Here is a 25,901-nt window from a genome sequence, read left to right as displayed (position 1 = left end):
GGGTCAATGTTGGTAGTCTTCTATCGACTGAGCTGGATGCCGAGTTTGATCGGGCCCTCACGACGGGGTGTTGATCAACGTTCCTTGGTATGTCGATCCAGGAGTCGTGTATGCTGAGCTGCGTCTCTCCTTCTCCGGGATGGTTGGCAGCTCGTCTTCATGAGGTGCTTGCGCCCTCTGGAAGAAGCGGTGGTTGGCGTTGGTCGGGATCCGGGTCGATTGGCTACTCTCATTCGTGCACTGGATGGCGATTCCCGGGTGGTTGGCAGCTCGACTTCGTGAGGTGGCCGCATTTTCCTACAAAAATAGCCCTTGTTGGGATCACCCGATGAGGCCCCTCCGACGAACAAGTCAGTGGAGTGATCAATTGATTTTTCCACCTTTTTTTTCCTCCCCCTCGATCAAATGCTTGCTAAAGGTCTTTATATTACTGTACGCGGGTCGGTCGTACGCAGGTTGGAGTGATGGACGTGTCAAGCAGTGTCGTAGTACGGATTCTGACTTGGCGTGTCTTGGGGCCGACGTCGTCTCGGGGTTCCCGAGGTCGAGCAGTGCCCTAGTACAAATTCTGACTTGACGTGTCTTGAGACTGCGGCGTCTCGGGGCTCTCGAGGTCAAGCAGTATCTTAGTATGGATTCTGACCTGACGTATTTTTGGGGCCAAAATATACCGTATCAGATGGTATTTATCATATACGAAGAAAATTTAAATATACGTTTATAATTTTGTGACGATGACCACTAACCAAAGTTAAGAGCCTTTCGTTTATGGTTGGCTTGCATCACTCTTTCCCAACAACTACTTTGACCGCGAGTCAGTTGGACTCTCTCCCCAACTGGACTACGCTTTTTCATTGATTGGACCGCCGTGGCGGGCCCACACTTGCAAGTGGACACCTACCTTTCTAGTAACGACGACCAATAAGAAAATGTGATAATTTCATATATATATATATATATATGTTTGTATAAAAGAGAAAATAAAGATACTACACGCTCCATAAATAAATAAAAAAATGAAAACAATAAAAAGGAATTGGAATGAAATTAAAAAGATAAAGTGGGCGTGATAGGGCGAACCTTCGTAGAAGATGTGGCGCCTCGACCACCATCGACCAAGTCAGTCTCGTCTCCTCTCTCTTGCGATTTCCACTTCTTCTTCCTTTCTTTGGCATAAATAAATCTATCCCTTTTGGATCGCCACACAATTCCACGATCACAGAGAGAGGGGGCCCCAAAAAGAATCAATATTACGTTACGTTTCTTCCCATTCCATATCATTCTTTCCGCCCCGTGTCGCTTCCGTTTGCCGACCTTGTCTTCTGGGGTTCAGCGAAGCGTTGCGAGTTCCGGCCAGGAGGACCGGAACGCGTGGAAAAGGTGAGCCCTTTGGTCTTGTAAAGGTTGGATCGTTTCTTTGGGATCGTGTGTCGAACTGCGTCCGGGATGTGTCCTCGATTGTGAAGTTCAGTTTCCATATCGAGATCGATCATTTTTCTCTCGTAAAGTTGTGAGTTTTAAGCAAGTTTCTTGCGTTTGCAAGCTTGTTTGTTCTTTCTTAAACTGAAATTCTTTTCTTGCGTCGTCAGCTTTCCGCTTTTTGTCGCCACTCTCGTTTTTCTATCAGCTGCCAATCTTAAACTCGAAAGTATTGTCGAAGTTGTACCTGAAAACCTAATCCGTTTTATCATTTTTATACACAGAGGTTAAAAAGAAAAGAAGATTTCATGTTTCCAGATCACTATAAATTTTTTCCCCTTCATTTTTACTGTAGTTTTGTGTTTTTTTGGCTAGAAAATTACAGATCTAAAAAGATTATGTTCGGAAGTTCCATAATGCCGATTTAATTAATCTTAATCTGACGTTCCATATAGATCTGTCTGTCAGCCTTGTTAAGCAATCTGGTTATGCTCACTCGCAAAAGTATATATTCACTTTGATTTAGATATGAGTTTTGTCTGATTTATTTTTCTTTGTCTCCTAGCACCGATATAGATGGCGATCAGTCTCTTTGATGGGAGTGCCAACTTGCAATGCGGATGGAACTTGCATATCAAGAAACAGCATCAACATGCTGCCGGACTTTCCAGTTTAGTTTTCAAGACCGGTTTCTTAACCGATGTTACCAGGTATGTCATTTGCATTGTGATTATAAGTTTTAACAGTTTCCTCTTCCGGTGCCTTAAGTTTTCTGTATTTTATAGTTGATCTGACATCGGTTGTGTCATCAACGGTGGAAACAACGATCATACTGTCAACTTTTTGCTGATTGAATATATTGTAGCTTTTTTTTTTGAAAATTCCAAAATCGGATTTTTAAGTGATCTGTTTTACTCTAGTAACTTATAGTGCCTTCTGTACCAGGTTATGTGCAATTTCCAGTGCTGCACATGGTGCAGTATTTCGTTCTGTCCGTGCGCCGCCGATGCCAAAGAGCATCTCTGCCGCTAGGAGTGCTAGAATTTTGTGCTTGCAAGACAACAATAGCAATACAAAGTATTTTGATTTTGTAGTCGTTGGCAGTGGTGTTGCTGGGCTAAGGTATGCTCTAGAGGTTTCAAAACATGGATCTGTTGCCGTAATTACTAAGGCAGAGCCCCACGAGAGCAACACAAATTATGCTCAGGGTGGAGTAAGTGCTGTTTTGTGCCCTTCAGATTCGGTAGAGAGTCACATGCAAGACACTATTGTTGCAGGGGCTTATCTCTGTGATGAAGAAACAGTCAGGGTAAGCTTCCTTGTGTTTCAGTTTGACAGCCTCTTTCGAAATATGCATATCATATTACGGATATAGCTTGGACTATTTTTGCTCTCAAGCTCTCTTTAAATGACTTGCTACGCTTTTGTTGATTGTGCCACCTTCTCTTTTGGGGAGTGATTATGTTGTTATGGTAATCCAGTGGATAAAAAGACAGAAGCAGAACTATGAAATAAAGAGATTGAAAATGTCTTTGCTTATTTTGCATGCTATGAAGTTAGAGAGATGGTGATCCTGTAGCATTCAAGTTAGTAAATTTCTTACAAAGATCTCAGAGGAACTTCTTGTACTTAAAGAGAATTGTCATTTGATTAATTGCTTCCCCAACATTTAGTATATCTTATTGACCTCGAGTTGCATTTCCTTTAATGGTGGTATACAATTACCTGCTAACACCTCTACAACTGGCTTTTACAGGTAGTGTGCACAGAGGGCCCAGATCGAGTTAAAGAATTAATTGCTATTGGTGCATCATTTGATCATGGACATGATGGAAAATTGCATCTAGCCAGGGAAGGAGGGCATTCTCATAACAGAATTGTTCATGCTGCTGATATGACTGGACGAGAGATTGAACGGGCATTGCTGAAGGCTGTTGATGATGAGCCGAACATACATTTGTTTGGCCACCATTTCGCTATAGATCTACTGACTTCTCAGGTCCTCCTTTCCTTCGGTCCTTCTTTCCTCTATGATATGTTGTTCTCTAAATTTTCTTCAATTTTATTTATGAATTGAAATCAGATTATGTCTTAATCAAAAGCATTAGCCAGTGGTATCTGAAGAGCATATGTCGTGGTCTCTGGCTAAAGGTTCAATTGATCGATGATATTATGATTTGGAGGCTTGTGATATTTTTACATTTTCGGTTTCAATGATCCTACAATATTTATCCCAGATTATTTTCCCTAGACACCTAATATTTGTAATCTATTTTTTGCTACTTTGGAGGAAATTGTTTTCTGTATGTGGTCTTTGGTTGACTGGTTGACGAGGTTTAGATATTGATGATGCATTTGAGATATGGGTGATTTCTTGAAGGAAGAAAGTCAACTTTAAAGTCCAATTGTCTTGAAACCTACTGAAAGCAGTTGTGCTTGTATCACATGGATAAAAGTTCTTGGGTGCTTCTTTTGGGTGAATTATCGATTAGGTTCTATTGAATCTTCGAGTGATGGTTGATATCATACAAAAAAACATGTTTCCAGAAGGCTACAACTGTAAGTTAAATAATACAAAATTGTCTGCGGTACCCTGTTCTTGATTATAGTTCTTCAATTTTGTAGCAGACTATATGCTTAAAATCCAAAAATATTTGAGATTCAAGATGTGAATCCCAGTGAAATCTTCTTTATTTTTCCTTTTATGTTGAAACATATTCTTGTGTTTTGTGAAAATAATCATCATGGAAACAATATGGTATGTGTGACAAACTCATTAGCACATACTCTGTTCCAAATTGTGTTTACTTATTCTTAGAGCATCAACATGTTCATTTTAATCAGTGATATAATAGTGGTCTGCCAAGATATCTGAAAAACAGTTATACTAAGCTATTCTACCGGATGATTTTGCAGGGTAATGATGAGATATATTGTCACGGTGTGGATACACTGAATACAGAAACTCAACAGGTTGCAAAATTGGTTCCATTTGAAATCGATATTTGTTAGTGGTATTCTAGTTGACGATGTGACGATGTCTAGGTCATTATTGTATGACTAGCTAGTAGTATATGACGTTTAGAGTTTTGTGTTTGTTAATTTCAGGTTGTCCGTTTTATCGCAAAAGTAACATTGCTAGCATCAGGTGGAGCTGGACATATATACCCGACAACAACCAATCCACTAGTAAGTACCGTCTAACCTTGGAAGTATGAGTTGCTGAATGTTGGCCTTTGATTTTCATGCTAATGATGCAGAAGTTGCCTAATCCTTTGTAAATGTATATGAGGATTTTTATTAAAACAAATGAAGAAAATTTGAATCTAGGGCAATCTATTGTTGAATTAATTTCTTATTCAGGGAGATTTTTTTTTATTGCAAGGCGAACATGAGAACAATGGTTGTGGTGTTCCTCTAATTCGAGTTTCACATGCCTGCAGGTAGCTACAGGAGATGGAGTTGCAATGGCCCGCCGTGCTCAGGCTGTTATTTCAAACATGGAGTAAGTATCTCTTGGGAGAGAAAGCCTAATTATCTGACTAAGCGCTCCAATAACTTTCTGATTCTTGTTTCCTTTATTAAGTGCTCTGAACTCCGAAGAACTTTTTTCGTCATGGAGATGCTGCTTTTTTTTTTGACAAGCTTGTCTCTCATCCAAATAGAATCTTAACTGTCAGATGCCTTCTCTTGAGCATTCTCACATAGTGTGCAATATTGAAGAATATTTATATTCTTTAATGAATAAATTGTCTTTGTTAACTTAATGCATTGACATTTTTTCCATCATCAAGATTTGTGCAGTTCCACCCTACAGCCTTAGCTGATGAAGGCCTCCCAATTAAGCCAACTAACAGACGAGATAATGCTTTTCTGATCACAGAAGCTGTCAGAGGAGATGGTGGCATCCTCTATAATCAGTCAATGCAGAGATTTATGCCATTGTACGATGAACGAGCAGAGCTAGCTCCAAGGGATGTAGTTGCAAGAAGCATAGATGATCAACTGAAAAAACGAGGAGAGAAGTATGTTCTACTGGACATAAGCCATAAGCCAAGAGAACAAATACTTGCACACTTCCCCAATATCGCAGCAGAGTGTCTCAGATATGGACTGGACATAACAAGCTCACCCATACCGGTTGTTCCAGCTGCTCATTACATGTGCGGTGGTATCCGTGCAGGACTACAAGGGGAGACAAATGTGAAAGGATTATATGTGGCCGGTGAGGTTGCATGCACGGGTTTGCACGGGGCTAATCGCCTTGCAAGCAACTCGTTGCTTGAAGCACTGGTGTTTGCTCGACGTGCAGTGCAACCGTCGATAGACCACATGACCAGATCAAGCCTTGGCATTCATGCTTCAACCATGTGGACTCGTCCAGTGCTTCCCACATCCCTTGAAAGCCACACAATGCAGGAGATTTTGTTCAGGACAAAAACAACAAGGGTCGAGCTACAATCTATAATGTGGGAGTATGTAGGTATAGTACGTTCTACAAGCCGATTGAAGACTGCAGAGTGGAAGATTGGAGAGTTGGAGGCAGAATGGGAGGAGTTTTTGTTCCGGAGAGAGTGGAAACCGATGATGGTTGGACTGCAAGCATGTGAGATGAAGAATCTTTTCTGTTGTGCTAAGCTTGTCGTGAGCAGCGCTCTTGCAAGGCAAGAAAGCCGTGGACTACATTACATAGAGGACTTCCCTTTCTTGGAGGAGAGTAAGAGGAAGCCAACAATAATATTTCCGACTTCATTGAAGTTGACGTGGAGCTCACAACAGGCACATAAACTAGCAGCAGGTGCACCACGATGATAAAATCTCAATCCCGTCTTTGGCATGCTAATGCAAGTTTCGTACGAGAGCTAAGTCGATTGAAATTCATTTAAAACCAAAGGTTGATAGGTTTAAGTCTATATCTTCAATTTCAAGCCTAAAATGTCTCTGGCACATGAAAGTTTGATACTGGGAAATACTCCTGTAACATTGTGCATTCCTTTTAATACAGAATTGAAAGTAACTTCAGTTTCTACTCTTTTGGTGTCATATAGAAGAGTAGACCCTAAACTTAAACAACAGGGTTTTGATGTACATGCACTTTGCACTTACTTGCTCTCTGTGTCTTGAATGTTACCATCATAAGCATTGAGAACTATTTCAAATTATAACATCGAATCTTTCAAGTTCTCTTTTCTAGTTTGTTTTAGCACATAGCGACGTTTTATGTACCATAGTTTGTTTCATGTAGCGTAAATGATCAGTCTAATGGATATCTTTGTGATGTATGACTTGTTCTTTGTCCAATCTCAGCTTTCAGCCAACTAAACTAATCCTGAGACACCCTATTTATACCATTAGAAACTTATCATTCAGGCAACCCTACAGCTCATTAACCTGTCCCACATAGTTCTTATATTTCACCATCATGGTGTACAAGGTGTAGAATTCCTCAAGGAGTGCCCCGAATACACTTAATTCTCTATTTTCTTTTCATTTATGGTTAATAATGCAATAAAGTTAGTTCCTATGATCCATAATTGGGCTTAAAGTATGATATGAAGCATAATCTCAAGTACTAGCATGTAGAATTCAGATGAAAATTCATTTGATTATCTAAAAGATCAAAAGAACCGGTCGAGTAACCATTATAATGACACATATACAACAGAATCTTGCAATCACACAGCCCTCTGTCCTCTGGAGTACAAGAATAGAGAGTATTAAAAAGAATCAGTGCATCAACAGTTAATTCTGGAAATATACATCATGCTCCATGCAGAGTGGCATCTTTCTTTACAACGCGTGGATTGGTGTCAAGGAGAGTTTCCAGTGACCTGGCTTTCCTGTTCCTGACTCTCCCGGCTTCCTTCAGCAACTCGGCCAGCCTCCTCTTCTCATCGTCTACGTCCGGGTTAGCTGTTCCAAGCTTTTCCTCCCTGAGTCCGACAATGTATTCCAAGATCTCAATGGCTTCATCCAACCTGCATTGAGGGAATAATCAACCAACAAGATGTACAATCAGCAACATGTATTTTTTAAAGGAAGGCAATGCATTAAACTATCAAAGTTTAAGTGATTATTGAAAAGTTCTTCATAGGAATTGATATGATTTGAAATCACATGGGCAACAAGAGTCACTAGTCATTCCTGCCCAGAAATTATGTGCAAAACGTCTTACAGAATTAGTAAATCACTCCCTACATCTTTCTCCACTGGTACAAACTTAGCTATACCCACCACAATATTATTGGTTCAAAATACTGCTTCCACCTTTTTAGACGATCGGTATATCAAGAACTGATTCACTTTTACACAGGCTTTTATGTGGACCAGATGGCCATTTGTAACAATGCATGAACATGATAATGAAAGTTAATACATTTCCAAAAGGCTGCAGAACACATGCATGTATGGATAAGTCAAAAGGATCAAGCCAGAGTTTTATTTATAAACAAAGTCCATTGTTCTATCACATTATTTGACTGAAAAATAAACCAATTAAAGTGATGAGGGAACAAATATAACACAATCCTAATAACTAGTGATTATAATTTAAGATTTAACTTTAGGAATCACATAGAAGCAAATTAATAGATGTCCATGATTAGTTTTGTTTAACATTGTATATCATGACTTTTGACTCTTCTAAGATAAAATCGTCGTTAATAATTTTTTCCCATCAAATTTTCACCTGAATGATACCAAAAACGTTTTATGATCTGTCTTGATACCCAAAATTCTCAGTTAGTAGGCAAAGTGTACCCAATAGCCTTCAAGTATCAGGATAACGACATTCAACATGTAAGAACAAAATATCATTTTTTTTGTCATTTATGATCTATATCAACTATGATTGACATAACACAACCATGGACGTTAGAGTTCCTCTAGACTTTGAAAAAAATCAGCAAAGGGGGAAAGAGATGTTAACATTCAAAGATTTTATCATCTTCGATTCATATTTTAAGAACAAAAAAGACTAATATACAAACACTCTGTTCCTAAAGTATGAAAATAAGATGAGAAGAGCCAAAGAACATACAAAAACCACGATCATTAAAGAGAGACTACCTTCCCATTGCGTCATAGGTTCCAGCAAGATTTCCGTAAACTCCAAGTGTCTCAGAATGATATGGTCCACATACTTGCTCAAGAATGCTCTTTGCTTCCTCAAACAATTCTGATGCCTCATTTAATGCATACCTCTGTACACAAGCTAGGCCCATCTGGTTTAAAGCGATCCCAAAGAAAGCAGACTTCTTCTCCCCACAAGCACGAAACTTAGCTATTGCACTCTTAAAGGAAGCATAAGACTCCCCATAATTCCCTAAGATATAGTATAGTACACCAATCTGTGCCTCAATTCCAGCAATCGTGCTTTGTTGACCAGAAGAACTATTATACATCTTCAAGGCCTTCTGAAGTAACTTGAGTGCCTGCTCATGCTCATTCATTGACTCATATATGGCAGACACATCCGTCAGTCCAGCAGCAATCTCCTCTGAAGAGGTCCCTGGAATAGGCTTTCCATAAATGCGGAGAGCATTTTCACAGTAAGACTTAGATTCCTTAAACTTTCCTATTTTATTGTACAGATCAGCAAGTCGCACAAAGACAGAGGCAATAGTGGTGTGGTTAGCTCCTTTTGTGGTTTTAAAGACGTCCAGTGCTTTCTGATATGCAAAGACAGCTTCATCATATCGACCCAGTGAGAGATAGATATCTCCTATGCTGCAGTCGACCGAAGCCACCTCTGTTTCCTGGCCATTAGCTACCATAGCCACGCTTGCTGACACTAGATGCTCAAGAGCCACTTCACGGTTGCCCTTGGTAACACAGATGAGACCCATAAGTCTCCTATCTGCTGTTTCTTCTAGAGAGGCTGCTTCGCCGCCTTCACTATGGATGTCGAGAGCCATCTGGCACAACTTCTCTGCCTCATCAAATTGCAGTGCTTGAATATGAGCTTCAGCCAAATAACGGCAAGTTTCACCAACCCGAGGATCCATATCTCCCAATGTCTGCTTCTGAATTTGTAGCCCCGTGGTGTAGCATTGTATCGAACTCTCTAGCCGACCCAGCATGGCATGAATGTCACCCAGTTGCATATAACCAGAAAATTTAGCAAGGGCATGCTCTTGGCCTTCTTCAAGGACTGGAATTTCAATAGACTTTTGAAGAACAGGAACAGCCTCCCCAAACTTTCCTAACTTGCAATAGATTGCTGCTATAACATGCAAGCTCATGACCAAGTCCAAGTTTGGCTTCTGACCAGCACATTTCTCAAATGCCCTGGCTGCTCGGAGGGCATACCTCAGGGCTCTTCTTGGGTTGTCAGAAGCAATTAAATCTCTTGCATGCTTAAGGAGGAAAGGCCCTAGATCAGGGTTGTCTAAACCTGTGTCAGATGGGTCCGCGGTTCCATTATGCGACTTTGCATCTCCCCTCGAACGATTATTTATTTTCTTTGCACGGCCAACTCCAACATTAGCCGTCACTTCATTCTCATTATCTTTGTCAGGGGATCTTCCATTCTTTGTGTCAGATTTCACAGATATACTGGTTTCCAACTGTAACTGCATAGGCCTTCTCGACTGCTTAGATGATCCAGAGGACACATTTGGAGAATGAACCTTCTCGGTATCCTCTTGTTTCTTACCATCAGAACCATTTTGTATTTCTTCTCCCACATTGGTGCCATCCTCCTCTTCTTCTATCACTCGGATAGCTTCCATCTCTGCACCTACTAGATGGCGCAGCTCCGAATCAATCCTCGACTCCTCTCCATCAGAACCAAAGCTGTGCCGGGACCGTGACCCGTCACTAGAGCTTTCCATCTCACATACATTATCATAAAGTTGCTCAATTGACGGCTCATTAGAAGTCTCAACGGGCACATTGACAGCCTCACCTGGAGCAGTCTTTCGGCTCGGAGAAGCATCCGGAGATTTTTGGGTGGACAAATTCTCTTTGACGTTAGAAGAATTCAACTCATGAGAAGCCTCGTTCACAACGATTCCATCCCTTGGGATTCCCGGCATGATCACGGAAGCAGAAATTGACCAGACCAGGGGAGGAACCGGGTCCAACAACAGGAAGCTCTGCAAATATTTCCAAGAACAAAAAAGATCCAATCTTCCTTTAGAGGACAACCAGAAGCATGTACAAAATCATGAAAATATAACTGGAAACTCTGCAAATATTTGCAATCACAGAAGACAAAAGATTCGATCTTTCTTTAGAGAACATATAACGCAACCATGAAAACGAAGAAAGCAACATTTCATCTCGTGCTCAATCAATTACCAACTCGGAGTTGCAATAAATGATGAGATGAATTCAACGAAGGGCAAAACGACCAAGATCCAAACAAACACGATCACTGATATCGGATAAACAAAGAAACAACCAAAAAAAAAAAAAATCAAAAGCTTAGGGTCCTCGCCTTTCGGCCACAGGAGAAAACAACTCCAAATCAATTTTCGATTCATGAACAAATGGAACAGTGGGAAGCTTCGAATGAAAAAAAAGATCAGCATACAAAAGAGCAGCAGAAAAGGGGCAACTTTTTTCCTTAGATCGGTCCAATCCCTAAAACCTCATTCATAAAAAACCAAATTCCTCCTGGATCTCACTGCATCGACCTAAACGGCTAGAATGAAAATTGAACAACAGTAGGAAAAAAGACCACAAAGAAGCCAATTTTCAATATGGGGCCAGCTAAATTTCTAATGAATCTGCCGCGCACAAGAATACAGGAACAAACTCGTCGGTTCCAAAGATCCAAAACAGGGGAAGGAAACAAGAAAACAATAAAAGACTGCAAGGGAAGATCTTACCCTAAATTTCCGACATCAGAGAAGCGTCAGCAGATTTCCAACTCCTCGACAGAAATCTTCGGACGGGGGAGACGACGGAGAGTGGGAAATCTGAGCTCCAGAATTCCAGCCGAGACCATAGAAGTCGGGACCTCGAGGACAAAGAATATATATCGGAGGAGGGCATAGAACAGGGATTTGACGCAGCGGCGGAGGGCAAAACCGGTATTTACGCCGACGGGCGATGATGACATGGGGCCATCTTAAGCTACTCCTCCTTCAATACGGCCGCCACATCCGTCGGATCGACGGCTGTGATCTTGATGCAAGGGAAAATTATGTGAGATAAATTACTAGATGACAAAAATACCCCTATCGGCGAGAAAACAAAAGGATAAACCCGCCCAGGGCGACGGTAGGTGAAAAGAGAACGCCATGTCGGATGTTAGAAAAAGGAAGACGGTGTCGGGTCACGGTCGCATTATTTGGGCACGTCGATCGGAATGCTACCGAGGCTCGATCAAATCCAGGAGCGACATCTCGACGAGATCGCTGCAATAACTCCATCACTGAATTCGCAGCTCCGACAATGGCAGCGATGTCCACAAAGCTGTCCTGTTCCTTGGCCAGAGAGTAGTGGTACTAACCTGCAAACGATCACATGCCGTCGATGACAGCGGATGAGGCCATCCTCAAGTACCGAGATTCCACTTGGGAACTAACCGAAGACATCGAGTGGGAGAGTGGTCCTAATCTTATTTATGGTGAGCTTAATTAATTGGGATGAAGGAGAGTTAATACAGTGTTTGGGAGCATAATTACGAGGAGGCAGACAGCTGGCAGGTCCAGCAAGGCGACAGGCTGGCGATCGGATCATGTCACATGGCGTCATTCCAATTAAATCCCCGGTGGGGAATTTTGTCAGACTCCCAATCTGATTCTTTTTATTTTCTTTTTTTAATTATATTTTTTTAATATTTTAAAAATGATATTAACTAGATAAAATACATTATTGCTTTGGACTTGCCTAAAATCGTAGATTGAGTGAATCCATCTAATTAAAAATTTCTTGGATTTCTTTTGCCGGATAAAAAAATGAAGGGGAAAAAACTACTCAAAGGGAATCCATCCTAACAAAATAATAATAATAATAATAATAATAATAATAATAATAATAATTTTATATCTGGGATCGATCAAAATAGATGGAGAGTTATAGCATGTGTTTCCGGTCCTTTGTGATAATACTTGTTTTTCTCTGGATCAGGAAAGAAAATTTCTCGTGCATGAGGTTGGCGCGAATGATTAATTCACCTATAAATGTTTGAAATGGTGGTGGGTGGTAAATGTTTCCTTTATGGTATTGTTTGATCTCTTGTGACGATGATTTTATATGACTTCTTCTTCTTCTTCTTCTTCTTCGTGGGTTCTAATAAGAACGATGCATGCTGATAAGGTATATTTTGGATCCGGGCCTCATCACGATCGACGCCATGTCACGCTACAGTCATGTCAGCAAGAGGAGTACCCCCACGCGCTGAGCCAGAATCCATACCAAGGCATTGCTTAGTATGTCCCATCCCGGAAAGCTCGGGACGGCATTGTATGATATCGTTTTGCGTGCCCCGAGACGACAACCGTACGAAGGTACCATCTCACCTCTCGATGATCGATCACCATGTCAAACCCGTGTACGACCGACCCTCGTACAGTAGTATAAAAATCTTGGATTAGCATTTGGCCCACGGAGAGGCAAAAGAGCAGATCAACACACCGCTAACTTACTCGTCGGAGGGGCCACAGTCGACAATCACCCAACAAAGGTCATTCTTGCAGAAAAGCTGCCACCCTCGAGCTACAAGCGTTCCAACCTTGGAGTCGTCGACTAGCGTCTAGACGTTAAGCCACTAACCGACGTCTGGACCGAGAGACGCTGATCAACACCCTGACGCCGACACCCAATCGCAAGGGCTTGACCGACCACGGCAACCAGCTCAGCCGACCAAAGACTCCCAACATCGACCCGTGGACCAGGCTGTGCTGACTCACCAACCACGGCACATCAGTTCACCAATATTTTTAGCGCTAAAGGAAGGGCTGAGCAAAAAATGATGGCAACTGTTCTGGAAGAAGCTTATAAAGAGCGGGATTAGGGCTTCCCGAGGAGAGAGATGGTCGTAGCATTTAAAACCCATCATAACTCCTCGGATTCTCCAGATTTGTCGGTCTCAAAGCTCCCGCTAGAGGCATCTCGTCACCCAAAATCTCCCGCCATAAACCATTCGTAACAAGAAGTTTCCCACCAGTCCTTGCGCCGCTCCACCATGCGCACCACATGGCGCGGTGGGACCCGAGCAAACCCCAATGCGCCACCCAATGATGCCCCCCAGTCTTCATCCTAATCACACCAGATCGGCTCCTGACTTGCGACTAGCCAGTCTTTGTCCAAGTCGCGCTAGGTCGGTCCTCCGACTTACGACTCGCCAATCTAGCCTGAGCCTAAGTGCAGACCCTCGGCCCACAGGCCCAGTCTTCATCCTAGTCGCGCCAGATCAGTTCCCGACTTGTTACTAGCCAGTCTTTATCCAAGTCACACCAGATTGGTCCTTCGACTTGCGACTCACCAGTCCAGCCTGAGCCCGAGTGCAGACCCTCGACCCACAAGCCCAGTCTTCATCCTAGTCGCGCCAGATCGGTTCCCGACTTGCGACTAGCTAGTCTTTATCTGAGTCGCACCAGATCAATCCTCTAACTTACGACTCGCTAGTCCAGCCTAAGCCCGAGTGCAGATCCTCAGCCGATGGGCCCAGTCTTCATCCTAGTCGCGCTAGAACGATTCCCGACTTGCGACTAGCCAGTCTTTATTTGAGTCACGCCTGATCGATCCTCCGACTTGTGACTCATCAGTCACAAGCCTGAGTTCAAGATCAGTTACTCGACCAACATGTCATCTCCTCTCGGATCACACAGTTCGATCTCTTGGCCAGTGACTCGCCAGCCACAAGCCCGAGCCTAAGATAAGTTACTCAGCCAATAGATCATCTCCTCTCGACTCACACAATTCAGTCTCCTAACCAACGACTCGCCAATATCATCCTGCATGGGCCTAGCCACCCGACCGACGGTGCAAATCCTTCCCAAAGCACAGGGCACCACCCCCGAACTGCCTCACGATGAGCCAATTCGGCTTCCCCTTGCAAGCAATGAACACAACCATGACATTCCTACCCAAACGCGCCCCTCGCTCTCTCAAGGACCCCACGACACGCCTCGATGGGGGGTGGAGAAGTGATAATGTATATTTTGGATCCAAGCCTCGTCATGATCAACACCATGCCACGCTACAGCCATGTCAGCAAGAGGAGCACCCCCACGTGCCGAGCTAGAATCCGTATCAAGGCGTTACTCGGTATGTCCCATCCTGGAAAGCCCGGGACGGTGCCGTATGGCGTCGTTCCGCACGCCCCGGGATGGCGACCGCACGAAAGTACCATCTCACTTCTCGAGGATCGGTCACCACGCCAAACCCGTGTATAATACTGTTGACCCTCGTATAATAGTATAAAAACCTCCCGGGTCGGCATCCGACCCAAGGAGAGGCAAAAGAGCAGATCAACACACCACTGACTTACTCGTCAGAGGGGCCACAATCGGCAATCACCCGATGAAGGCCATTCTTGCAGGAAAGTGACTACCCTCGAGCCACAAGCATTCCGACGTTAGAGTCGTCGACCAGCGTCCAGACGATGAGCCACTAACCGACGTCCGAACCGAGAGACGCTGATCAACATCCCGATGTCGACACCTCATCGCAAGGGCTCGACCGACCACGACAACCAGCTCAATCGACCAAAGACTCTCGACATCGATCCATGGACCCGGCCGTGCTGACTCATCAGCCTTGGCACATCATCAGTTCACGAACACACGTCACATGATACCCGTCTTGTGAGCTTCCATGAGCAGGTGTTCGATCGCGCCTCGGATTCTTCCGCCTTGGAGAAGATAGCATCATTCTGACAGTAACAAATGTGATTTGGAGATGCCACCCCATCGTGTTGTCTTTTGCAAAACGTACAAGCACAAAACTTGCTCAGAATCTTACAACTATTGGTGGCTCATACAAAGCGAACCCCCCCCCCCCCCCCCTCCTGCGCTGCTTGGCGAGACGAGGAGTGGGGCTGAAGAAAAGGAGAACTCGCTCGATCGCAAGCGTTTGCTGCTTGCGGAGTGGGGACCGCAGTCGGGTGGCAAGAGCTGTGTGTCCTCCATGGGAATCCGATCGCTGCACTGCTACTGCTACTGCTACTGCTTAATGTTAATGTTGTAGGCTTTTAGCACGAGGCATGCTCGACAAAGGCAGCGACTTTCTATAGTAGATTGTTCCATAAAGTTGTAAATCAGAAAAGAGTTGTCAACTCGGACAGGACGCCGTACTCGTTTATATATCATGAGACATTTTGTCACGAATGTGTGCAACCATCTGCGTACAGCCTTTTTCGTTTCGACCAGTGTCGGTCCTCTCTCTCTACCGAAACCTCACGAGACCGTGTAATCAGCGGTATCTTATCAACTCTAGCGGGAACACAAGACAATGCGAAAAGCAGAAGAGAGAATAGATTTGAAGTTGATGATGTTGATGTTGATGTTGATGGAGAGGAAGCTGTCGTGATGAGGGAGGAGGAGGAGGAGAAGAAGGTTCCGCCGGACTTCAATTTCATGGCGGTGGGTGGTGCTGGGCTGGCGGTGGCCCCCGCCACCACGAGGTTGAGCTCATCTCCGGTGCCTAGAGATCGATCACTTACTTCGAGAGCACGGCGTCGGGAGGAAGAGCGTGAGCACACAGAGTCGCATTAAGTTCCTACCCGCGAGCATTTATTACTCTTCCTGCTTCTCTTGCCTTTGGATATCGCTCGACTTGAATTAACAGGCGACGACGGATGGATGGCATGTGGACTCCACACGTTACGACGTTAGTTCGATCGACGGTAAAGAATTTAGAGATCGTTGGCTTTGCCCAAATAGAATTTTCCTAGTGCCAGAGAATCCCTCGTGGTGCTGTCTAATTTACCAAATAAAGAATTGGTGTTCATAATGATGATAGAGCCCTTTACGTGATTTTGTTTATCGTCTTGCAATATAAATACTCGGACGACGGCTTTAGCAACAGGTCAGTGGGTGATGATTCCTCTCGAAGTCCTTTGGAGTGGATGGTGGGTGGGTGTGAAAGTGATAAAAGTTATATCTTTGGGAAAGTAGTGAGTGGTTCGGGCTGTACGTGTCCACTATGTTGCTAATGTAAGCTTGGAAGGACGACGACAGTCTGTGAGGAGTTGACTCTCCAATTTAAACGGATTTAATTGCTAGCTATTATGAGCGCCCCATATTTTGATGGGTACGACCGCTTGTCCTCGGCCGGGTCGGGCGGCGCGCATCACCGCGTATCTACATGTGATTGGGCTACGACGACGATAAATTGGATTCCAACCAACCAACCAAGCACCACGACTTACCGGGGGAACTCGAGATACGAGAGTAGAAACATACTGCTAAGCGTCCACTGCATCTGCAACTCATGACCGAGGTCGGATACAAAGTCGTGGCGGTACACATCAGTTTTTTTGTGTCTTTCGATTGGTTGAGAGCTACGCGCTCCACCGTGACGCTTTCCTCCTATCCTATCCACGTTATGCACAGCCTTATACGGGCCGACACCCCTCCCAGGTTAAAAGCATTAGCCGATCCAATAGACTGGTTATTAAACAACCGATACGGGCATTCATATTTACTAATGGCTGCGAGGCAAATAATTATGTCGGATGAAGTGAAAACATTATCAACATATTTAGGAAACATAAAACAAAAAAATTACATGCCTTGTGTACGACAAGAAAAGAATCTATAGGAAAGAAAACCTTTCCATCAGATCTTCTTGGGAACTAGAACAGCCTTTCTATCAGATCCTCACTTGGAACTAGAACACAACATCAGGAGCTAATCATATTAGCTGACATATGAACAACCATTTCCTGGCATGTAGAATGAGATAAAAACCTTTATCGATCAAAAGCCAGTTTACTGAAGCCGTTCCGGAGGAGTCTTGCTTATATCTGGATGCAAATTTCGATCTGCATGATAGCATTAATCGGGGAGTTTCAACCGCTCAAACAAGACCAGAAATTTCTGCTCGGGTACAACATAGAGAAAACCAAGCTCTGTGCCTCGGACGTATGGCCCCAAACCCTGCATAAACATAATCCCAACACTGAAAATCACAATTGTTTTGCTGGTTTTGCATTTTTGGGATACAAACTTAGTTATTGGGGTAACTTTCTTCAATATAATAAAACTTGCCCCAAAAGGCTAAATATTGCTGAGATTATAAGGTTCGGTAAGAGATGTCAAACTTGTCAGACATCTGAAATGCAGTGGTTATAAAGAAACTAAGGATCAAAACCAAAAATTATTTTGTAAAACCCATTATAGTTTTTCTGAGTGCCAACAATTCAAGTTGCTTAGGAACACGCTAAACACTCATCACATGAACAATAAGATGCAAACCGAGTCTTTCATGGCATTCTAAAAAAACTTGTTTGAAATAGTATACCAATCTATTTCAGTTGCTCAGCAAACTTCAGCCCATTCATTGAATGCAGAAGACTACGATTCAAATGCTCATGATCATCAGCCGATGCAACCCTTCCTCTTCTTGTAATGCATCAGTTTCTCGCCCTGTAACTTCCCTCCTTCCACATACCCTTGCTACATTGAATTACATTTATTTTTGCCATGTTAATTACTACTCATTTGTATTTTTCCCATCTTATTTAATTAACATGCTGCATCAGGCAACAGTTTATCAGATCATCTAAAGTCACAAAACCATGATAACAATCACCACAACCATGCTGATCTCATTTATTATGAAGTGATTTAAACTTTTGTCGTGCCTATCCTACAACAAGTATTCACTTCTTCCACTTCAAAAGGTCTGCCATCTGTTTAGCAAGCATTCAATCCTAATTTTTACGTCAACTTTTGAATGGTGCCACCTTAGTGATATAAATGCATATAATTAGAAATAGGCAGCCTCAGATGTATGTTTACCTTGCCATTAAACTGAAGCAATTCTCCATCAACCCACTGTGGATTTTTAAAACCAGGTTCTGCTATTCTACCCTGGCCTTTGTAACTTGCAACCTGCATTCAAAACCAGATGCTAAGATGAGTTTTAACCAGGGCATACAGTTTCGAATGATACCGCCCGGTATGGGCGGTACCTACCAGTCCGACAAGTTACCAGTACGCAGACCGCCCGTTACCGGGTGGAACGCTTAAAAGCGCCCTGTATCGGATGATACGGGGTTATATCAGGCGATAACGATCAAAATTTCGACCGTTACTGCCCGACACAGCTCGATAATGGTTGAAATCGACCGTTACAACTCGGTAACGATCGAAATCGACCGTTACAGCTTGGTAACAGTGCTCCTACAGTCAAATTGACCATTGGAGCCCTTTCTCATATGTTTTAAACCCTTCTTCTCCCGTATTTCACTCCATTTCATTCTCATACTCTCTTAAATTATCTCAAAACTCTTTTTTTCTCACATTTGTGCTCTCTTAAACTCTACAAAACAACGATTTGTGAATTGAATTGAAGCTAATTTGGAAAGATTAAGAAAAACTTTCTAATCAAAATGTATGTATTATCTTTATTTAATTAAAAGTAATTAAGATCTTTAATGTTATGATTAATATGTTTAATGTTGATTAATTCGAAATTAGATATTATTAAGTATCTAATAAGTGTACCGCTCGGTACACCTAAATTAGGTATACCTAAATTAAGTATCTAATTAGATACTATTGATTAATTCGGAGGATTTTACACCTAAATTAGGTATATTGCTCGGTACGCCTTGGCATACCGCTCGGTACATGGTACTGTACCATACTGAGCCAAGCTCGAAACACCGGTACGGTACGGTATTTCAATCCTTGGTTTTAACAGTTTTCGTGTTCTTACGAATTGTAAAATTACTTTGAGAAGATTCAATCAAATAAATCACCAATGTGGCAAAGGCTATTATTGCTGAAAACATTGCCAATCTTTTACTGCTTCCTAAAGCACAGATACTGATTAGGAGATTATCAAGAGACAATTACCACACCAAGCTCCTCTGGATACATCCCACGATTGGATCGACGATTTCCCTTCCCAATTTTAGCACGAAAAGTCACCTGTTCACAAGAAAAAATCAGAAACAAACCTAACTGTAGAAAGAAGGCTGAAAAAGCATCAGATAGCAAACTACATGCCTGGCCAGCTGGAACATTTAGATCCCCAGTCAATTTTACTGCTTCAACATACTCAAAGAACTCTATGTCAGAACCCAATTCATCAGTACCATTCCAATGACCATATTTGCGCTGTATCTGTACCACCTCAACACCATAGGGACCAAAAGCACCCACATACAAGCCTGCATGGAAGAGAACAATGGTCATGACATACTCTACAGAAAAATTACCCAGCATTGAAAAACTTACCATCAAAAGGATCCAAGCTTTTATTGTCAGTAATGATTCGATTAAAAACAGTAGTTTTTGAAAGTTTATTTCTTCTCTGAGCGTGGCTAATTGCAAGCTTGATAACCTCACGAACTTCTTCAGAGACCTAAAAAATATTGAAATGTGCTTTCAGTTGGTCAAGAAACACACAATACAGACATACATCACTTAAATATGCAGTCGAAAGCACACTTCCAAAACATCATATGTCCATGGAAGTTGGAACAGAGGAGAATATAAAAAACATAAAACAATGTGCTCTGATAACATGGTGCCTGTGCTATGCTTACACCACAGCAACTTGTAAGTGCACAAATTTGCTAAGTGGCATGCCCTATGCTTCGTAGCAGTACCTTCCATGTTGGCAAGAGACACACAGCAAGCATGTTTGGTTCACTCCAACTAGCAACAGAACTAACTACAAATAATTCCCAAGTCGCTTCACAAGGCCCATACAAAATAATGAACCACCAGTATCCATATTCCTTATCAGCTGGATCCCAAGCAGCTAAAATGATCGTCACACAGTTGAATTTAAAGAAGTGTCTAGTCTTTTAAAAACATGTACAACAAAAATCCATTCCAAACTTTAAGTTGCCACAAATTACAATCACATCATGTAGTACATATCAAAAAATTAGTAATAGTTTCTACCAAGAAGTAAACAATTCATTTGAACCAAAGGAAGCTCACGTTAGAGAAATACAAGTCAAGCATTTGGAAAAATAGACCGGAAAATAAGGAAAATTGATAGTCATATATGTAAATTGAGATGTAGTAAGCAGAAAACAATGAACTGAAACAAGGCCAAAAGCCATTTAGACAACAGCCTGGATATAAAAGCAGCTATCAGAGATATGACCTTTTTTCTCATATAGAATTCAGTTATAACGACAATGAGTTTTGCATCATCAGAAAACATTTCACCCTAAAGGCTTCATTTATATCCAGGCTGACATGTGGTGATCAGCATAAAAGGACAGCAAAAAGACAGCATTCTCTTAGATATTAACCTTTAGAAATGTATTAATCAATTATTTAAGAACGAAAGAAATAACTAAAAAAATACTATGCATTCTGATTCAACAATTTAACGCTTAGAAAAAGGAATTGCCTAATAAAAATAACAAGTATAAGTCAGAACCTCTGTAGAACTATCGCTGTTACACACTATCTAGAGACTCCCTGAATTTAGGAGTGACCGCTTTCACGTAAACCTATTGCCATAGAGGAACCTTCTTCAGACAATTTTTCAACACCTCATATATAGTATTAGTAGTATGAATGTGACTTTTCAGATGTTATAACCGACAATATTACAAATAGATGTATAACTCTAAAAAGTAAAAACACAAGTATCAATAATGTGAAATCAAAAGGGAAAAAAAATCAACATTAGCCATTACCAAACTTGGTAATGAAATTTGTGCCAAGTCAGATAAGCAACTCTTTGATGAATTCCAAGGAAATAGGAAATCATTATCCTTAGAAGAAAACATATTTCCAACCTTTGAAATTGCTTTGTCCGAACTGAAGAATGCATTTGCAACATCGGGAGGCATAAGATCTGAGGCTGATTGAGTAGCAACAGCAGCAACCCTGATTTTTTCAGGCTTTCTTTCTACAATATGTGGATCAGAACTTTGCCCAAGAAGATACAATGTGAATGAGCCCTTCTCCACATCTTTCATTTCTGCAGGAATACGTTTATATGACTTTGTCATGGAATCATCTTTGTTATGAAGAACTCCACCAACAAAAAGCTTCACAGCCATATCTTTACTTTTATTGGCTAAGTCAGCATCCTCACCATCGGGAAGCATCTCTCCCTGACTATTTTCTGATTTACTGTCATCATTAATGGAATATTCAGGAGACCCATCCTTCTCATCATCTTCCTGCACCAACTGCTCTGACGATTCTGCATCCATCTTAATTTCCTCTTGGACAGAGTTGTTTGCTAAATTAACATTGAAACCAGGAATTCTTTCCTTGAAAAAATTTATAATGCTCTTCAGCCCTTCTTCATCAGAATCCTTATTAATGACATTATCTACATTCCTGATCTTAGCTGCATCCTTTTTGTTTTCTTCTTCTGAATCTTTGCTACTTTCACTTCCAACCTCATCAGTAGTTGGACTAACTTTGATGGATGATTTCAGAGAAGGTGATATGGGTGTGTCATCTATGCCTCTCGACGGTGATGAAGTAGACAAGGTTGAAGTTTCTTTAACTGGCTGCAGTGCTACTACCTGTCTAGTACCATGTGTCAGATGTGAATAAACAACTGGCCATATGATAGTAGGAAGAGCTTGTATCATTATCAGTGTACCTGTGTTAAAAATTTACCATCATCATCTTTGACAAGAAATATTTCAAATAATGGTGTTCCTGAAGATCCACTTAGCAGTTGCCTGAAAGAGAATTCTGGGGGTTATAATGGTTAATCTAGGTTCACAGGAGAACTCAAGAATCTTACCTTGGACTGTAACTCTTGGCTATGTATCTTCCAACAGCAGGGGTTATCCTGACTATTCTGCCAAAAGGATCACCAGAATCCTTTGCCCAGCCTGCCCACCAACCAACCTGAAAAAAAAAATCATCTAGAATAACCTGCTTTGACTAGCAGCATATCAGAAGGTAAGAGATATATGATGCTGGTGTCTTGGAATAAAGAGGAGAAGATGTGGACACAAGATGATTCACACTATCTAGTAATATATAAAACAAATACACCACAAATGGGTTGAATAAATCTGAAATGTCTAAGAAGATGAATCCTAAATGTTGAATGCAAGGGGCAGGAAGGACAAGAGGGATCGGTTACCATGCCAACATGACATGTTATTCACTAATTTCACTTAACCTATTTCTGTTTAGGATGGCAAAGAACAAAGTTGGAATTTTCACATTAGCTGCTCATCGTAAGCAAGACCTTAGCTGCTGATTCATTTGACGCACATATATATATATATATATATATATATATATATATATATGGTCATGCGCCCTCCGCAAAACAAGCTACTCACTGTCAGCAGGCACCATGGTCCTTATTGAACTCCCTCGGTCACTAGACACCTAAACATGTTTTCATATGTATTGAACCTCCACAATAGAGCTTCCCCCACTCACTTCCCTTTCCAACACCACCTGAATTTCCACCTCTATAAAACCGATGATGATGACTACCAAATCCCTTGTTCCCCTCCTCTCTATACCCACTCTCAATCTCCCCACTCTATCTAACTCAGGCTTGTGAGACTATATTTTAGACAACAGTGGAGTTGGCTAAAAGAAAACACCTAAAGATGAACATTCCAATTTGAAAAAGAAAACCTAGAGTCATAGGCCGCACACTGTCCCTTCCAAAGTAAATGAAGAAAGCACAAGACATGGCTCAAATGTTTTCTGATGTTATTAGTATTGCATGTTTTACTTTGTTAATGAACTCACTTCCTTTTTTCCCTGATATTCAATACTGTCTGTTGCCTTAAGTCTCACAACCACTCTTTGTTGTCGACGTAGCACTCACAAAAGGATTTTATTATGAGAGTAGACTCATCCAAATTATATTCTCTAAAAATTCTGTCAAGAAAACTTCAGAAAACCAGAGAGATTATGAAATTCTATATATGATCAATTAATCATATGTAATTAAAAAAAAAATTGAAGCACACAACAGATAGTAATCTTCTAAAAGGATAGGATATCAAAATTCAGTACATTCATGATGCATTAAAGTTTATTAGGACTAGAAATTACCAGTCCACTCCCAGAAAGCATACATAATCTTGATGCATCATGATAACGCTCTTCTTCTATAGCATACTGCATATAAGAAATCAATTTTGTGTTTTTTTAGCTCTCCTCAATTAGCAGTTCCATAACAGAAGGAAGAAAAATCTTGCCTTCAACTCAGACATAACTTCTGCAACAGTGTCCTTTGATGTTGCTTCTGCAATAGCTGCTTTCAATTTGGCAGCTTCCAGAAAATCTTCCCTTTCAACAGCTTCTTCAAGTTGAAACTAACATACAAATTTGTAGACACATCAGCATTTTTCCGAGAAAAAAAAGGCCAACACCATGGTTGGATAGCGCATTCTCAAATGCATTATACCACCATGGGCAGTAAACAGCTAGAAGATCCAAAAAAAACTAAGAATAGCAACAATACAATATATTTACATAACTTTACCTACATAAGACAGCTTTTAAATGCTGAAAGATAGTTGGAATCAGAACAGTTGTATATAGTGATGAAACACATGATTCATACATAGTGCTGAAAAGAAGCTAAAAATCCAAGTCAGACAAAGAAAAAAGGTAAACTTTGTGAAATAAAATTTACAAACGGGAAATGATGACATAACAATTTAATTAAAGAAAGTCCATTTTAAAACTCTAGCCAATGACAGATTTGATCTACATCAAAAAGAATTTTGGAACTGTGAAATCCTATATCATATCATCAGTTGTCAGCCAGATCTAGTAAAGAGATTTTCCCCTCTAAAAATCAACAGCAGAACTATCAATTTTGCTGCCATGACAAAAGGTTGTGCATCATGAATGCAAGCATCTGGGCTTCATGCACATGAAGCCCAGATATACTATCCACATGCTGCAGCTTCACTGAAATTCTGTTCTTAATTTTAAACCTTTTGCAGCACATAATCTTGTTCACTTTGATAGTCACAGGTTTTTGCTTGTACTTTTAAATCCAATGATATAGATGCATCAGACTTATTTGTTAGATAATGAAAACTGTTACATTGGTGTATAACTATAACTCATCGACCATGTAACATTGACAATGAACATAAGACGAGAGAGGTCTGTAAAAACCCACCTTTTTGTTTTTTTCTCTGTGCATCTTTCCAGGAAAACATCAAATACAGGAACACTGTATTGAAGTTTCTTGGCCAGAAACTGGTTCCTACACAATTCACACACAGAAGCTCACTGCCGTCAACCCAGATCTCGCTCAGGACTTTCTTTGTTCTAGATATTGTTTCATGATAACCAAAAACAGTGGAAGAATTGCTGTTCCATATGGCAAAAACTCAAAATCCAATCCTCATTCTCTGAGTTATTGTATCCTCTTATGTTTACCTGACCAAATAAACACAATCTGCACGAGTAACTCCTTTTGCATTATGAAAACATCGTCTTTGTCCTTTTTTCTTTCAAACTGTTCGTGTCCGGCATTTTTCTAATTGTTTGTGATTCATCAACGCTGACATGTTCAATTTCTCGGTGGAATACATTCGAACTGCCTCAATTTTAGATTTGAATAGTGCAGATATGCAGTTCAAAAGGAAGCCAATATTGCACGATCATACACTAGAAACCTCAAAAAAAAACGAAGATCATGAAGAAGGGATGAGATAAGGCATCCGTGGTGGATCGAGAGTGCCACTTACCTTGAGAAGAGAGGAAAAGCTCTCGGCCTGGTCGGTCTCGGAGAAATGTTGGTTCCAACGGTTCCAATCCCAATCGGAGCAGATTCCACCGCCGCCGCCGCTGGTGGTGTTGTTGGAGGCAAAGTCGCCGCGCTGACAAGAGAGGGCGGGAGGGCCACGGTTTCTCCTCAGGGCGGGGCGCCGGGGAGACGGGGCGGCGAGGCTAAGGAAGCGCAGCTCCCCCGATGACGGTTCGAGTTTCGGAGGACGGAGAAGAGGTCCCGGAGGCGGCGGCGCTGCCGCGGCCCACGAGTTCGTCAACGACATCTCTCTCGCTACACTAGATCCCCTGTTGCCGGATAAGAGGATTAGGGATTTGGACGGTGCAATTTAAGAGCTACAAATAGTTGGGATTTCGTACACCAAAAGAAACAACAAAATCGTGTTCAGCGTCTGGTTAATCAACACGTGCATCAGTGTTGTTCTCCCAAATACCCCTAAAAACTTGAACTACTTTTGTTAGAATTCCTTATCATTTATTGACTGGACAAGTCGCGGTGGGCCCAAGTTCGCTTGTTGGTGAGTTAGCGCAACGTCTTTTGCATCGGATCAGCTCCGTTTTCCGACGTATCAATATAAGGCAACAAATAAAAGCCAGTGCATGGGTGATAAAGTAAGTTAAAGGGGACCT

At 41.7% G+C, this 25,901-nt stretch overlaps 3 protein-coding genes across 6 annotated transcripts; 1 reads left to right on the top strand and 2 right to left on the bottom strand.

Moving 5' to 3' along the window:
* The first annotated feature begins 1,156 nt into the window (after positions 1-1,156).
* On the top strand, positions 1,157-6,448 carry LOC103968766 (L-aspartate oxidase, chloroplastic). 3 transcript variants are annotated; one of them, XM_009382074.3, is made up of 8 exons: positions 1,157-1,380; positions 1,996-2,129; positions 2,365-2,728; positions 3,176-3,418; positions 4,336-4,392; positions 4,528-4,608; positions 4,863-4,924; positions 5,214-6,448. In XM_009382074.3, exons 2-8 carry the CDS (start codon positions 1,996-1,998, stop codon positions 6,229-6,231), a joined length of 1,959 nt encoding a protein of 652 aa, XP_009380349.2. In that variant the 5' UTR covers positions 1,157-1,380; the 3' UTR covers positions 6,232-6,448. The 3 variants fall into 3 exon arrangements, with proteins under 3 accessions (XP_009380349.2, XP_009380348.2, XP_018675533.2); XM_009382073.3 differs by having other exon boundaries at positions 1,158-1,380; positions 1,985-2,129; XM_018819988.2 differs by lacking the exon at positions 1,157-1,380 and adding an exon at positions 1,398-1,510 and having other exon boundaries at positions 1,985-2,129.
* Positions 6,449-7,004: 556 nt separating this feature from the next.
* Positions 7,005-11,891, bottom strand: LOC135595962 (protein KINESIN LIGHT CHAIN-RELATED 2-like). The gene is made up of 3 exons (XM_065087540.1): positions 11,256-11,891; positions 8,488-10,517; positions 7,005-7,397 (listed from the first exon to the last, which is right to left on the bottom strand). Exons 2-3 carry the CDS (start codon positions 10,455-10,457, stop codon positions 7,181-7,183), a joined length of 2,187 nt encoding a protein of 728 aa, XP_064943612.1. The 5' UTR covers positions 10,458-10,517; positions 11,256-11,891; the 3' UTR covers positions 7,005-7,180.
* Positions 11,892-17,054: 5,163 nt separating this feature from the next.
* LOC135595961 (protein EXECUTER 2, chloroplastic-like) lies at positions 17,055-25,585 on the bottom strand. Of its 2 annotated transcripts, XM_065087538.1 has the most exons (11): positions 25,232-25,584; positions 23,720-23,836; positions 23,574-23,639; positions 22,288-22,394; positions 22,141-22,222; positions 21,317-22,060; positions 19,788-19,914; positions 19,557-19,720; positions 19,404-19,478; positions 18,342-18,434; positions 17,055-17,477 (listed from the first exon to the last, which is right to left on the bottom strand). In XM_065087538.1, exons 1-11 carry the CDS (start codon positions 25,535-25,537, stop codon positions 17,376-17,378), a joined length of 1,983 nt encoding a protein of 660 aa, XP_064943610.1. In that variant the 5' UTR covers positions 25,538-25,584; the 3' UTR covers positions 17,055-17,375. The 2 variants fall into 2 exon arrangements, with proteins under 2 accessions (XP_064943610.1, XP_064943611.1); XM_065087539.1 differs by lacking the exon at positions 18,342-18,434 and having other exon boundaries at positions 25,232-25,585.
* Positions 25,586-25,901: the final 316 nt, after the last annotated feature.

This window comes from Musa acuminata, chromosome BXJ1-10 (assembly GCF_036884655.1).
Source record: "Musa acuminata AAA Group cultivar baxijiao chromosome BXJ1-10, Cavendish_Baxijiao_AAA, whole genome shotgun sequence".
NCBI classification, from domain to species: Eukaryota; Viridiplantae; Streptophyta; class Magnoliopsida; order Zingiberales; family Musaceae; genus Musa; species Musa acuminata.
Note: the sequence above shows the minus strand (reverse complement) of the source record. Positions and strands in the feature narration are given on the sequence as shown.

Bases quoted from the DNA above. Each gene is read 5' to 3' on its own strand.
- LOC103968766 (XM_009382074.3), top strand. From the start codon at position 1,996: ATGGCGATCAGTCTCTTTGATGGGAGTGCCAACTTGCAATGCGGATGG. The intron at 3,419-4,335 runs GTCCTCCTTTCC...ATGATTTTGCAG, and splicing joins TAGATCTACTGACTTCTCAG to GGTAATGATGAGATATATTG. The intron at 4,609-4,862 runs GTAAGTACCGTC...ACATGCCTGCAG, and splicing joins CGACAACAACCAATCCACTA to GTAGCTACAGGAGATGGAGT.
- LOC135595961 (XM_065087538.1), bottom strand. From the start codon at position 25,537: ATGTCGTTGACGAACTCGTGGGCCGCGGCAGCGCCGCCGCCTCCGGGA. The intron at 23,837-25,231 runs GTAAGTGGCACT...TTTGTATGTTAG, and splicing joins GCTTTTCCTCTCTTCTCAAG to TTTCAACTTGAAGAAGCTGT. The intron at 22,061-22,140 runs GTACACTGATAA...GGTACTAGACAG, and splicing joins ATGGTAAATTTTTAACACAG to GTAGTAGCACTGCAGCCAGT.
- LOC135595962 (XM_065087540.1), bottom strand. From the start codon at position 10,457: ATGCCGGGAATCCCAAGGGATGGAATCGTTGTGAACGAGGCTTCTCAT. The intron at 7,398-8,487 runs GTAGTCTCTCTT...CCCTCAATGCAG, and splicing joins ACCTATGACGCAATGGGAAG to GTTGGATGAAGCCATTGAGA.